This window comes from Callithrix jacchus, chromosome 6 (assembly GCF_049354715.1).
Source record: "Callithrix jacchus isolate 240 chromosome 6, calJac240_pri, whole genome shotgun sequence".
Classification (NCBI taxonomy): domain Eukaryota; kingdom Metazoa; phylum Chordata; class Mammalia; order Primates; family Cebidae; genus Callithrix; species Callithrix jacchus.
The window spans coordinates 117,280,415-117,294,314 of NC_133507.1; the positions used below are offsets into that span (position 1 = coordinate 117,280,415).

General features: G+C 40.5%; 1 protein-coding gene across 4 annotated transcripts in view; it reads right to left on the reverse strand.

Annotated features, from left to right (window-relative positions):
* Positions 1-13,900, reverse strand: part of HECW2 (HECT, C2 and WW domain containing E3 ubiquitin protein ligase 2) — a 404,347-nt gene that overhangs the window by 147,053 nt on the left and 243,394 nt on the right. For all 4 annotated transcript variants that reach the window (XM_035305193.3, XM_035305191.3, XM_078328066.1 and 1 more), the window contains one exon: positions 3,387-3,494. In XM_035305193.3, coding sequence (XP_035161084.2) covers positions 3,387-3,494 — 108 coding nt within the window. The remainder of the gene's footprint in view (positions 1-3,386; positions 3,495-13,900) is intronic.

Sequence of the window (13,900 nt, forward strand, 5' to 3'; positions counted from 1 at the left end):
CTATAAAATGCGCTATATATATATGTATAAATACATGTATATGTATGTACATGTAATATTTATGTGCATATATATGTAAATGTGTATGTTTGTGTATGTGTATAGATACACATGTACCTATATAATTGTCCCTTGATATCTGTGGGGGATTAGTTCCATGACCCCCATCAGATGCCAAAATCCACAGATGCTTATGTTCCTTATATAAAGTATCAGAGTACATGATATACCTGTGTACATCCTCTCATATACTTTAAATTATCTCTAGATAATTTATAATACCTAATACAATATAAATATTATGCAAATAATTGTTATACTGTGTTGTTTATGGAATAATAATAAGAAAAATGTTTATACTTGTCCAGTATAGACACAATGACATCTTTTTTTTTGTGATCCATAGTTGGTTTAATCTGTAGATGTGGAATCCACAGATATGGATGGCTAACTGTATATTTAAACACACACAGTTTTTTCAAAATATGTGAACATTCTTTACTGAAAATTTTCTTTTCTTTTTAAAGAGAAATAAATAAAGAAAGAAAAAAGTATGAAAGAAAGAAAGAGGAAGAGAAAGAGGGCAAGAGAATGGAAATCTTCCTCTATTGCCCAGGTTAGAATGCAGTCTAAAAATAGGTATTAAAAACCTCTTTTATGCCGATAATTGTGCTTAACAATGGAGACAGGAAGGAATAAGGGAGGAAAATAACAAACAAGCAGCCAACCAATATTTCATTTAAACCTGTGAAATGCTATGCAATTGCTGAGGAGTGATTTACTTCCAATTTTGTGGTCACTTTTACAATAGGTGTGATGTGATTCTGAGAAGAATGTATGTTTTCTGGATTTGGGGTGGAGAGTTCTGCAAATGTTCATTAAGTTTACTTGTTCCAGGTCTGAGTTCAAGTCCTGGATATTCTTGTTAATTTTCTATCTTGTTGATCTGTCTAATATTGACAATGTGGAGTTAAAGTCTCCCACTATTATTGTGTGGGAGTCTAAGTCTCTTTGTAAGTCATTAAGAACTTGCCTTATGTATATGGATGCTCCTGTATTGGGTGCATATATATTTAGGATCATTAGCTCTTCTTGTTGCATTGATCCTTTTACCATTATGTAACATCCTTCTTTGTCTCTTTTGGTCTTTGTTGCTTTAAAGTGTATTTTATCAGAGATGAGAATTGCAACTTCTGGTTTTTGTTTGTTTGTTTGTTTGTTTTGAGTCTTTGTGTATCCTTACATGTGAGATGGGTCTGGATGCAGCATACTGATGGGTTTTGGCTTTTTATCCAATTTGCCTGTCTGTGTGTTTTGATTGGGGCATTTAGTCCACTTAAATTTAGGATTAATATTGATATATGTGAATTTAATACTGCCATTTAATGCTAGCTGGCTGTTTCACCCATTAATTGATGTAGATTCTTCATTATGATGATACTCTTTACCTTTTGATATGTTTTTGGAATGGCTGATACTGATTGTTCCTTTCTATGTGTAGTGCTTCTTTCAGAAGCTCTTGTAAAGCAGGCTTGGTGGTGATGAAGTCTCTGAGTACTTGTTTCTTCACAAAGAATTTTATTTTTCCTTCTCTTATGAAGCTTAGTTTGGCTGGATATGAAATTCTGGGTTGAAAATTCTTTTCTTTAAGGATGTTGAATTTTGGCTCCCACTCTCTTCTCGCTTGTAGGGTTTCTGCTGAGAGATCTGCTGTGAGTCTGATAGGCTTCCCTTTGTCAGTAACCTGACTTTTCTCTCTGGCTGCCCTTAGTATTTTTCTCCTCCATTTCAACCCTGGTGAATCTAACGATTATGCGCCTTGAGGTTGCTGCTCTTCTTGAGGAATATCTTTGTAGTGTTCTCTGTATTACCTGGAGTTGAGTGTTGTCCTGTTTTGCTAGGTTGGGAAAGTTTTCCAGGATAATATCCTGAAGAATATTTTCCAGCTTGGATTCATTCTCTTTGTCACATTCAGGTACACCTATCAAACGTAGATTAGGTCTTTTCACATAGTCCCATATTTCTTGGAGACTTTGCTCATTCCTTTTTACCCTTTTTTCTCTAATCTTGTCTTCTCATTTTATTTTATTGAGTTGGTCTTCAACCTCTGATATCCTTTCTTCTGCTTGATCAATTTGACTGTTAAAACTTGTGCATACTTTGTGAAGTTCTCGTATTGTGTTTTTCAGCTTCATTAATTCACTTATATTCCTCTCTAAATTGTCTATTCTCGTTAGCATTTTGTCAAACCTTTTTTCAAGGTTCTGAGTTTCTTTGCATTGGGTTAGAACATGTTCTTTTAGCTCACAGAAGTTTCTTATTATCCACCTTCTGAAGCCTGATTCTGTCAATTTGTCACACTCATTCTCCATCAGGCCTTGTTCCCTTGCTGATGAGGAGCTGCGACCCCCTGTAGGAGAAGAGGCATTCTGATTTCGGGTGTTATCAGCCTTTTTGTGCTGGTTTCTTCCCGTCTTTATGGATTTATCCACCTGTCATCTTTGTAATTGCTGACTTGCAGATTGGGTCTCTGAGTGGACGTCCAACTTGTTGGTGATGAAGTTTTTTCTGTTTCTTCATTGTCCTTCAGTGGACACCCCTCCCCCAAAAAGCTGGACCTTCCCTGCTTCAGCTGTGCTTGCTGTGAAACTCTCAATCCTCAGCGTTTTCAATTGCTGTTTTTTCGTGGGGGTGGGACCAGCTGAGCCTGATCACCTGGCTCCCTGTCTCAGAGCCATTTTTTGTTGTTGTTGTTGTTGTTGTTGTTGTTGTTGAATGGTCAATTCTCTCCCAGGTGTTCCAGTCGCCTGTTGAAAGGGCACTGGAATCTGTATAATTTCCCTTGTGGTGACCCACTGCGCCAGCTGAAACAGCGGCATTGAGATTTGTGGCCCTTTTTTGCCTGGGAATCTCCTGGTCTGGCTCCCTGTTTCAGTCCCCTATTCAATCAGCTGAATGGGCGACTCTGCCTTCCCGGAGCTCCAAACACCAACTAAAAGGGCACCCAGTCCCGTATACTCCGCACTGAGAACTGCCGCACCAGAGTGCCGGCGAAACAGCTGTGCCAGCCAATAGAGCCACACTGGTGACCCATGGGACTCCTCCACTGGGAATCTCCTGGTCTGTGGGCAACAAAAATTTGTCTGGGAGTGTGGCATCCACTCACTCTCTGTGCTTTCACTGGGAGCTGCAATCCTGAGGTACTGCTAATGGGCCATCTTGGATCTCTCCCCTACTGAGCATTCTCTAAAACAATATATTTTCCATCGTGGCAATGGAAATCCAAACCAAAGAATTTCAAAATAACATTCAAAAAGACTCCATAGATTTCTGCATACTTATGCAATGTTCAATAATAAGTTTATATTTCACACTCAATTACTTACGTTCCATGAAATAGGGCCCAGGCTCAATTCTCCATACAATTTGCCCTTTTTGTGTTCCAGTCACACCCCTGTTTTTAGAATCCCAGAAGTTGGCTGGAGAATTCTCATCTGGAAAAACCAAAGAAACACTTTTCAGCTTAATTATAACCTATCTCTCCTTAGCATGAAGACTAACGTAAGCTCTAAAATAAATGGAAAGAAGATAAATGAGAAAATATAATGCACATTATTTTAAATGACTACCTCTTAGCAGAGTATTACCCAAGTTTCTACATTTGCATTTATGTGGGAGAAAGGGGGCTTGGTGGAAAGAAGGAGGCATCTCTGGGTTTGGCCAAAGTGGTCAGTGTTGCAAGACAAAACTGTGAAGAACAAAGGGTACAACTGCTGTAACTTTGGCAATCAGCTAATTTATAACAAAAGGGTTGGGGTGAGCTTCCATTTGTAAAACCCCTTTATAAAAAGCAAAGGAAGAGCAAAACTAGGAGAATATAACAGGGCTCAAGATGGGATGAACAAAAGGGACATTAAGCTACACAAGTGAGTCAAGAATCAGCACAGCTTTGCCCGGAACAGTTTTTAGGAAACACAAACAAAGTTTATCACATCTGCCAGGACAGTCTTTTGAAAAAAGCCAAAGGTGTATATTTGAGACAAGATAAGAAGAAAAAAAAAGGAGTCTCTACAGGCTTTAGTGTGAAAGAAGAATAGAAAGAGGGTGATCTCCCAAACAGGCCTGAAAGCAGCATTTCCTGTGCTTTCTGACCTCATGGCACAAAGAAAATGGTAATTTTTGTATGGTACACTAGATTCAACAGAAGCCATGCTTACAACTGAATATGACAGGCAGGGAAGCTCTAGCTTCCTCAGGCTCTGACCCCGGCACCCTGAAGACTGGGGATTCATATTCTGTAATTTGCTCACATGGCATAGTTTGAGGCTCTTAGTGGCCTTGAATAGGAAATGAAACTAGTAAACATGAAAAGGAGACCATTCAGAGTTTTATAGACACATTAAAAAGTATGTAGTGATCCTGGCTCTTAAAGTCAGATGTACCTCATTTGTTTCCCAAAATCCCTTTTCAAGAAGGAAGGATTAAGGTTGCCTTTAACTGAGAGTTGGAATAAAGCAGACAGGTGAAGTAAGAGCTACACTAAAAAAGGAAAGATGGAGAAAAGGTCCCAAGCCCAAAGAAACAGTCCTGAGATGAAAAACCTCTCTTCTTTTGAGCATGAGAAAAACAGAAAACAGGTCTGAGGAATTTCTACCTTTTCTGTGGTTGCCCTATTAGTTTCATCATATTGAAAAGCCAGAGAACTTTGGGAGGGGTGGTCCTTTTATGCATTTGCATTATGAACATTTTAAGTCAAAGGTTCTTTACTGTGAAAGGCCAAGAAGCAGCCACTGTTCTTTATAAGAATGGAAAGACATAACCCATTCATGGCATCACATCCTCTCCTAGACAAACAATGCAAGCAAACAACTCCATTTCATCACAGAAATATAACCAAGAAGCTGATATTTACATCGTACTCAGACAATCACTTAAAAATCACTAGATTTGAAAGGTATCACATGGCTCCTCAGGGCAGACCCTGCTTGCTGCGTAACCATTGAGATTCTACCTTGCCAAGTGAACCCCAATTTTGTTCAAGGCAACAATGTGCCTTATTAAAAATACTCACCTCTCAGGCCAGGTGCAGTGGCTCATGCCTGTAATAATAGCACTTTGGGAGGCCGAGGCGGGCGAATCACGAGGTCAGGAGACTGAGACCGTCTTGGCTAACAGTGAAACCCTGTCTCTATTAGAAACACAAAAAATTAGCTGGGCATGGTGATACTCACCTGTAATCCCAGCTACTCAGGAAGCTATGGCAGGAGAATCGCTTGAACCCAGGAGGTGGAGGTTGCAGTGAGCAGAGATCGTGCCACTGCACTCCAGCCTGGGTGACAGAGTGAGACTCCGTTTCAAACAAACAAACAAACAAACAAAAATCTTACCTCTCCAAAATCCCATCCAGCTAAGGGTAACATGTGACCTGGTTCTGCCCAGTGAGATGTAAGTGGAACTCTACTAGGTAGGACCTTAAGGAAAACTGTAATTGTGCTAATAAGAAAAGGACAAACTCAACATCCTTTTGCTCTCCTGTGTCCCCTCTTTTTGTCATAGAGCTACATTGCTAAGATGGCAGAGCAAGAAGCTAGAAGCAATCAGGATGATTCGCTGAGCCCTGAGACACCTGCCTTCAGGCTTCTTGCTACCTAGAGCCCTATTTGGTTAAGCCACTGTGGTTGTGTGTCTGTTACCTGCAGCTGTACACAATTCTTAACAGATATACTCAACTTAAAAATGACTCAATCATGCAGACTCATCATTTCTGACTTGATCTGGAATCCTCAGTTTGCACCACTGCTCCAGGTTAGACACCAAGGGTATTTGCTTCACCTTCTAAGAGAGACTTTAATCAGCAGAGCTGCTTGGATGCTGAGAGGAGGACTCTCATATTTTCACAAATAAATTTACTTATTATCTACTCATCACTTGAAAGGCACAGAAGATTGGACTCTAAAAGAAACAGAACACAGACATAGGAAATAGAGGGTGTCCACCTATTCACAAAGCTTTTTTAAAAAGTAGCTATGTACATGGAAATGTCTCAAAAACGTTGCTGTGACAGTTTCCTTCCTCTTGAGGCCTTGGAAAAAATGAGGCAGTATCAAATCTGGTTTTAAGGAGCAAGCACTAGAATCACTGTGCTTGCTACTCCTTAAAAAGCAACTGTAAAAAAGTTGTACCTATTTTTTTTTGGAGACAAAAATAAAAAGCAACTGTAAAAAAGCTGTACCTATTTTTTTTTTTTTTGAGACAAAGTCTTACTCTGTTGCCCAGGCTGCAGTGCAGTGGCATGATCTCAGCTCACTGCAACTTCTGCTTCCCGGGTTCAAGCGATTCTCCTGCCTCAGCCTCCTGAGTAGCTGGGATTACAGGCGCACGCCACCACGCCCAGCTAATTTTTTGTTGTTGTTGTATTTTTAGTAGAGACAGGGTTTCACCATGTTGGTCAGGCTGGTCTCGAACTCCTGGCCTCGTGATCTGTCCACCTCAGCCTCCCAAAGTGCTGGGATTACAGGCGTGAGCCACCGTGCCCAGCCAAGTTGTACTTATTAATGTGACCTCACTGTAAAAGGGTATGCATATTTGGTATTACTAAACTTTTTCTCCCCAGGCAATCAATTAAGCCAATAAATTAAGCCAAACATACTTCTGACATAACAATTTTGGGAACATGGACCATTGAGGGGCAAAAATTAGAATGGACAGGTAGAAATGGGATTGGGATGATGATGAGGCCTGAGCCCAGGACAGAGGCGCTCCCTGAGGCTCCTTTACATGGTCCCTAGAAGGGACTTAGGACAGAGAACTGGTGTCAGCATCTCTAATTCTAAGAGGGTCGCTAATATCACTTCCTTTGCTAGTTAGGTTCAACCCAAGGTAGAAATATTGTACTACCTGCATATCCTTGCTTAGTCTCAGAAGTAGGGAATAAGGGAGAATAAGTAATGTGTGCTTTCTTCCCAGACCCTTTACCATGAAGCAAACCTAGAGTTAAGTGTTCACCCACCAGCTCCTGTAGGTTGGGATAAACTATATATTTCTGACTTAGTTCCCCTGGTTTTTTTCATAGGCGATATAGAAAATTCTATTTCCATTTGGTGAAATCTTTTTTTTTTTTTTTTTTTTTTGAGATGCAGCTTGCTCTGTCACCCAGGCTGGAGTATAGTGGCATTATCTCACCTCACTGCAACCTCCGCCTCTTGGGTTCAAGCGATTTTCCTGCCTCAGCCTCCCTCAGTAGCTGGCATTACAGGTGTACACCACCACACCCAGCTAATTTTTGTTTTTTTCGGTAGAGATGGGTTTCACCATGTTGGCTAGGCTGGTCTTGAATTCCTGATCTCAGGTGATCTGACCACCTTGCCCTCTGAAAGTGCTGGGATTACAGGCATGAGCCACCGCACCCAGCCTGGTGAAATCTGTGATATTCAAAGAAATAAAGGTTGGCCCTTTGAAGTCAAGTAGCTAAATTGTCCCATGAGTACTCAGGTTCACACAGAACACAAATGTTCCATATATGACAAAAAAAAATGGTTCAGAAGTAGAATGAGCTGACCCTGAGCAGAAGCTGGATGGGCCTGTTTTGATTACGGAAAACAAGTCCTAATGCCACAGCCAGTGACCATCCTTTGGCCTTTAAAAGGAAGGAAAGCTTCTGCGTAATTCCCTGCCAAGCATGGTGCTTGACTAATAAGAGATATTCAAGTTAATATTCTGGTTATTCTAGATGAAAATTTTTCTTTGATGAGATCATATTTTGTTGATAATTCACTATCCTTGACAGATACAAACACTTCCACCATCAAGTGGCAGCAATCCTTAATTGGAAATATAAGTCCTGAGAAATAAACAAGTTTAGGGACACAGAGTTCACATTACTGTGAAATGCCCACTGCAACTTCTACCACTGTTACTGCTCCTACTGCAACTAGCAGAGCTCTGGCCAGCCTTGGCACCTCATGCTAAGAAATGCCTAGAATGACTCATTCCTTTGCTTTGTTCCAAGAAGACAAATCTTAATTATTTCTTCAGATTAAATGTTTGTTTATACCTTTGTTTAGGTTGCGGAGTCACTTCTAGTCCAGCCTGAGAATCCTCTTAGAGTGATATCATTTTCTCAGTTCAGATCTACAGTTCATGGATATTTTTTTTAGGCCCACATATTTTTTTCCTGTTAGCTATGAACCATTCTTTTTTATCCTCATTTAGTACCTGTATGCAGTGAATTGGTCTTTTCAAAATGCCCCCATCCCAAAGTAAGAATAACTGGCCTATGTGCAGTGGCTCATGTCTGTCATCCCAACACTTCAGTAGGACAAGATAGGAGGATCACTTGAGCCAGGAGTTTGAGACCATCCTGGGCAACATAGCAAGACCCTGTCTCTACAAAAAGTAAAAATAAAAATTAGCTGGACATGATGGTGCGCACCTATAGTCCTAGTTACTTGGGAGACTGAAGCGGGGGTATCCCTTGGAGCCCAAGAGTTCAAGGCCGCAGTGAGCTATGATTGCACCACTGACTGTACTCTAGCCTAGATGACAGAGCAAGACCCTCAAAAAAAGAACAATAACTGAATATAAAAAGGCATATCAAAGAAACAATTCTAAATCTTCCGTATGTGTAATGTAGAGGTAATTATAAATTTATTTCTTCCTTTAACTGAGTAAAGGTTTCAACAGATCATAGAATGACACTGGTCTTTAAAACCAGGTTACAGTTGACCATTTCTCTTTCTCATTCCTCTTAACAATTCCAAATCTGCCTCACCATCCTCACATCCCCTACCTAATTTCCACCCTCTTCGGAGCAGGGTATCATGCATCCTATGGGCATTCAAAACACAGAGGACATTAGGCCTGATCTCCCTTGATTTCTCTGTCTCTCTACTACCATCTCTTCTGTATCTGTGCCTACTTCCTGCCTTCTTGCCCAGGGCTCTACTCCCTTTTACAGTGGTGCCTGCAGCCCCCTTCCCTACCCCAGTCACATTCTCTCATTGTAAGCTTTAAGCTTTTCTTCTAGAGGAACCTTCCACTCAACTTAGAAACCTGTCAGCTTCCATGAGGTACACTCTCCTGCTTTTGTCTTTGCTCTTTGACCATTACCTTACTCGCCCTCTTTCCCATCCTTATTCCTATTTCTTCTCCTACTAGGATTAAAGTGTCTGGTTTTGAGTTACAATACAGTCTATATTACAGGAGAATATATTTGAGATAGTAACTTCCTAGTGGAAATGTAATTACAAAAAAATAAAAGGAACACTGTAGATGTCAATACATACACCCAAATACCTTCTAAATATGATTTTGTTTGATAGGGTTTATATTAATCTTGTCCCTTCATCTCTCATGTCTTCTTTATTCTTTTACAAGTCTAGTTGGCTGCACATTTTCTCTAAATAGAAAAGTGAAACCTGTGTGTGTGTGTGTGTGTGTGTGTGTAGTGTGCATGCACTCAAGTGGTCCTCCCACCTTGGCCTCCAAAAGCACTGGGACTACAGATGTGAGCCACCATGCCTGGCCATGATACGCATCCAAAGTGATTTCATTTTATTATTATTTTTTAAAATTACAACTTAGGGCTATTCCAATTAATCCTATTAGTAATACTGGAATTACTTACATTAATTCTGTTTCTTCAAGGGAGAAACAAAGTGTTTGGACCCAGGAGATAAAGGAATAGAAATAGAAGATTACAACACACAACCTTCTTCTATTAACTAAACAGTGACTCAGAGAATTTTTTCAGAGCTTGTTAGTGAGCTAAGAAATTGGGCCTCTTTTCCCTTATTAAAACCATATCACTTTCAGGAAGAACACCTAGGGGTCTTAAACAGAATCTCTATATAAGCAGACTTGCCAACATCTCCTGTATATTCACTGTCACAGATCCTCACAGGTCACCTTCTCTTTAAGCTAACTGATCCTCCAGGGCAATGAATGCCCAACTCCATTGCTCACAATGAATGAGGGGGAGTGGGCAGTGCTTCTTTAAAATGCTAATTCTTGCATGGTGGCTCATGCCTATAATCCCAGCACTTTGGTAGGTTGAGGTAGGCGGATTACTTGAGGTCAAGAGTTTGAGACCAGCCTGACCAACATGGTGAAACCCCAACTCTACTAAAAATACAAAAAATTAGCTGGGCATGGTGGTGCATGCCTGTAATCCCAGCTACTCAGGAGGCTGAGGCAGGAGAATCACTTGAACCCAAGAGGCGGAGGTTGCAGTGAGCTGAGATTGTGCCAATGCACTCCAGCCTAGGCAACAGAGTGAGACTCCATTTGAAAAAAAGGAAAAAATGTTAATTTCTCTGCTGCTCTTCCAGAGATTTTGAATTCAGTAGGCTTGAGTCTAGGCTCAGGAATCTGAATTTTAGTAAGCAACCCAGCCAGATGATTCAGATGCAGGTACCATAAAGACCACATTTTGAAAACTTTGCTCCATGGTTATTTCCAGGGAAGTTGAGCAATCACACCAATGCTGTGGAATACACGTACCTCTTTGACTTGTTGAGATATGCCCTTTGAGAAGGACAAGTTGTCCCTCTCACTTGTTACCTTGTTCATTCATTCATTTGACAGGTATTTATTGACTGACTACTATGAAGATCATAAGCACCTATTTCCTGCCATGAAGAGCTGACAGGATAGTGGGAGGAGAATGGCACACAGATATAATGCAATGCAAAAATATGGTAAAGGTGTGTATGTTTTGTTAAAAGAGAACAAAAGAGGAGGAATGATTAATGTTCCTGGTGACTGTATGATTCATATGGCTCTGCACTGTTAAGTTAAAAGTGTCTTTGGAAAGCGTTTATGGAAATCTCCTTTGAGAAATCTGCAAATCTAAGGCAGTCATTGTTTTCTCATCCATTACCTAGACATATGTATTTTTTTACCTTCCATGGTTCAAAATTTGGTTCTATGAATGGCCATCAGAAACAACAAACAAGCAACCACATTTAAAGATGAATTCAGGGGTCAATGTTACTACTTTTGCTTGAGCTCCAGTAGATTATCCTTTTATTCCCTGGAAAAGTTGGTAATTATATTAACTTACAATGTAATTATAGAGAGTAATATTTTTAAAAACTAAGTTCTTTTTTTAAAAAAAAAGACACACAAAGCTAAAATAATATAAATAAAAAATCTAAATCTTTTTCAAGTTCTTTCTTCCCCATAATATTTCAAACACAGAGATGGTTGTGAAAATTATTTTTAAAAAATTAATTTTTTCCTATACATGATTCTTGGATTTCCAGATAATTATTCTTTTAAGAAAACAAGAGAATATACAGGAAACATGACCAGACATATCCAAACATATTCTAGATTTGGAAATGTTTTTATGCTTATATTAAATATCTCTAAAACCTCCATGTAGTACGAGAGATAAAACAGAAACAAAAGGCCGGGCGCGGTGGCTCACGCCTGTAATCCCAGCACTTTGGGAGGCCGAGGTGGGTGGATCACGAGGTCAAGAGATTGAGACCATCCTGGTCAACATGGTGAAACCCCATCTCTACTAAAAATACAAAAAATTGGCTGGGCATGGTGGCGCGTGCCTGTAGTCCCAGCTGCTCGGGAGGCTGAGGCAGGAGAATTGCCTGAACCCAGGAGGCGGAGGTTGCGGTGAGCCGAGATCGCGCCATTGCACTCCAGCCTGGGTAACAAGAGCGAAACTCCACCTTAAAAAAAAAAAAAAGAATCCAAATCACTTACTCTCCTACAAATCAACCCAGAGGGGTTGAAAATAGAGGAGAAATTTTTTGAGAAAGATGCCATGTGACGGACTGTGCCAGAGAGAAGAAAAACAATACTTTCAAATTTTCTTTTGCTTTAAAGTAATTCCATCTCCTCTCTACATTTTCTTTAAAAAAAATAAAAAAAGACATAAACTTCTAAATTGATTTTTGATTACCTTTTGGATATAAATTGAAAACAACTATGTCCTGAGATTGGAACCATAATGTGCTTGATCTTATTTTGCATTCACACTCAGGAATTAGATGCCAGTCTGGAATTTGGGATTGGAGAGCAATATTAAGCCAGGAGTTGAATCAAAATAATCGTTCCAGACCTGGACAAAGAATGTACCTTCAGAGGGACTGCTTGACTGTTAAAATGGTGCAAATGTACCAGCATGTACCAAGCCAGTTACTGGAATCCCAGAGCAATGTTGAAGAGGAAACTGTGACGATGACTTTGAAAGCTGAGCTAGCCTGTGGGAGAGGGGTGGCTCCCCAACTCTACTAAACTCTCCAACTCTTTCACCGAGCTCCATGGTTATTTCCAGGGAAGTTGAGCAATCACACCAATGCTGTAGAACACACATATCTCTTTGACTGTTGTCCCTCTTACTTGTTACCTTGTTCATTCATTCATTTGACAGGTATTTATTGACTGACTACTACGAAGATTATGAGCACCTATTTCTTGCCATAAAGAGCTGACAGGATAGTGGGAGGAGACTGGCACACAGATATAATGCAATGCAAAATATATCTGTGTGTATATATTTGGTATAAAACGGAGCACCAATTTTATTAAGTGCTAGGAGAATTCACTGGCAAACTTCCTTATGAATTCGACAACTTAGCATTAGTTTTTAACACAATCCTTCTAGATGCCCAATTCTTTACAGTAAAGCCTTCTCTGAATGGAAAAAAAGAGTGTGTTTGACATGTTTAGAGATCACAATCATGGCAACAATCAGGCCACCTGCTAAGAGGGCACCTACTGGTGACTACAGGTTTGAAGCCACTTGAATGGCACCAGAATGATTTGCTGAAAATAATGTGCCCAAGATTGCAGAAATGGGCATCAGCACATTACAGGGCAGAAAAAAAAACACAGGCCGAGAAGAGCCAATGACAAGACTGTAAGGTCTGGCCTGGGGAATATCTGTGCACTGAAAGGTATGTAGGACACTATCTCTGACATGGACCCATCACTGCCCTGGAAGGGAATGCTGGCAGAGTGAAGAGGCACAGGGTACACTTGTTGAACTCACGCCATCCACTGCCAAGTTTGAGAGAGATGTTTTATTGCTGTGTCCTGTATAGTGGGGTATCACAAGCAGTGAGTGAAGCCAAACTGGAGAATGTGAAATGTTTCACTAGATCCAAACTGGGTGACATATAGTCAAGTCTGAGCCACACTGCTGAGGGGTCACCTGCACACTCACACCTCTGGAAGTACTAGGCAAAGGGAGGAGGCTCTGCTAAACAACTTCCTAGATAAAAAGAATTGATCCTAAACTATTGATTAAACACTCATTTGACAAGGAAAAAAAATCATTGACAGCTCAGTGAGAAGAAACACTTGGATTCATTTCAGTAAATCCTTCCCAAGAGTTACAGTCATGGCCCAGGATACCAGATAATTAGGAGCAGTTCAGAAATGGCTTAGAGAAGAATCAATTTCAAACACGATCACACTGGCATATAGAAACATGTCTCTCTTCTGTTCAGTGGCTCCCTGTTTCTCTCAGAGTGAAATTCAAAGTGTTTATGATGGCTTCCAGTGCCTACAGGACATGGTCACCCACTCCCTCCAATTTCACTCTGACCTCACCCTTCCCTACCTTCCCCACCACCTTCCTTACTCCCCTCCAGCCACCCTGACATCCCTGATGTCCCCAAGGGTGTGGTCAGGATTTGGCCCCAGGGACTGTGTTCTGGCCATTCCATTTGTCTGAAACTTCCCTCAGTTACCCTATGGCTCAATTCCTCCCTTCAATTTTGTGGCTTATACATCACCTTCTCAATGAGGCCTACTCTGACTGCTTCATTTTGAAATGCAAGTCTTCCTCCAGCATTCCTGGACTATTTTACTCTGCTCAATTTCCTTTCCATAATCCTTATCACCTTCTCACATACTCTGTAAGAATCTAGTT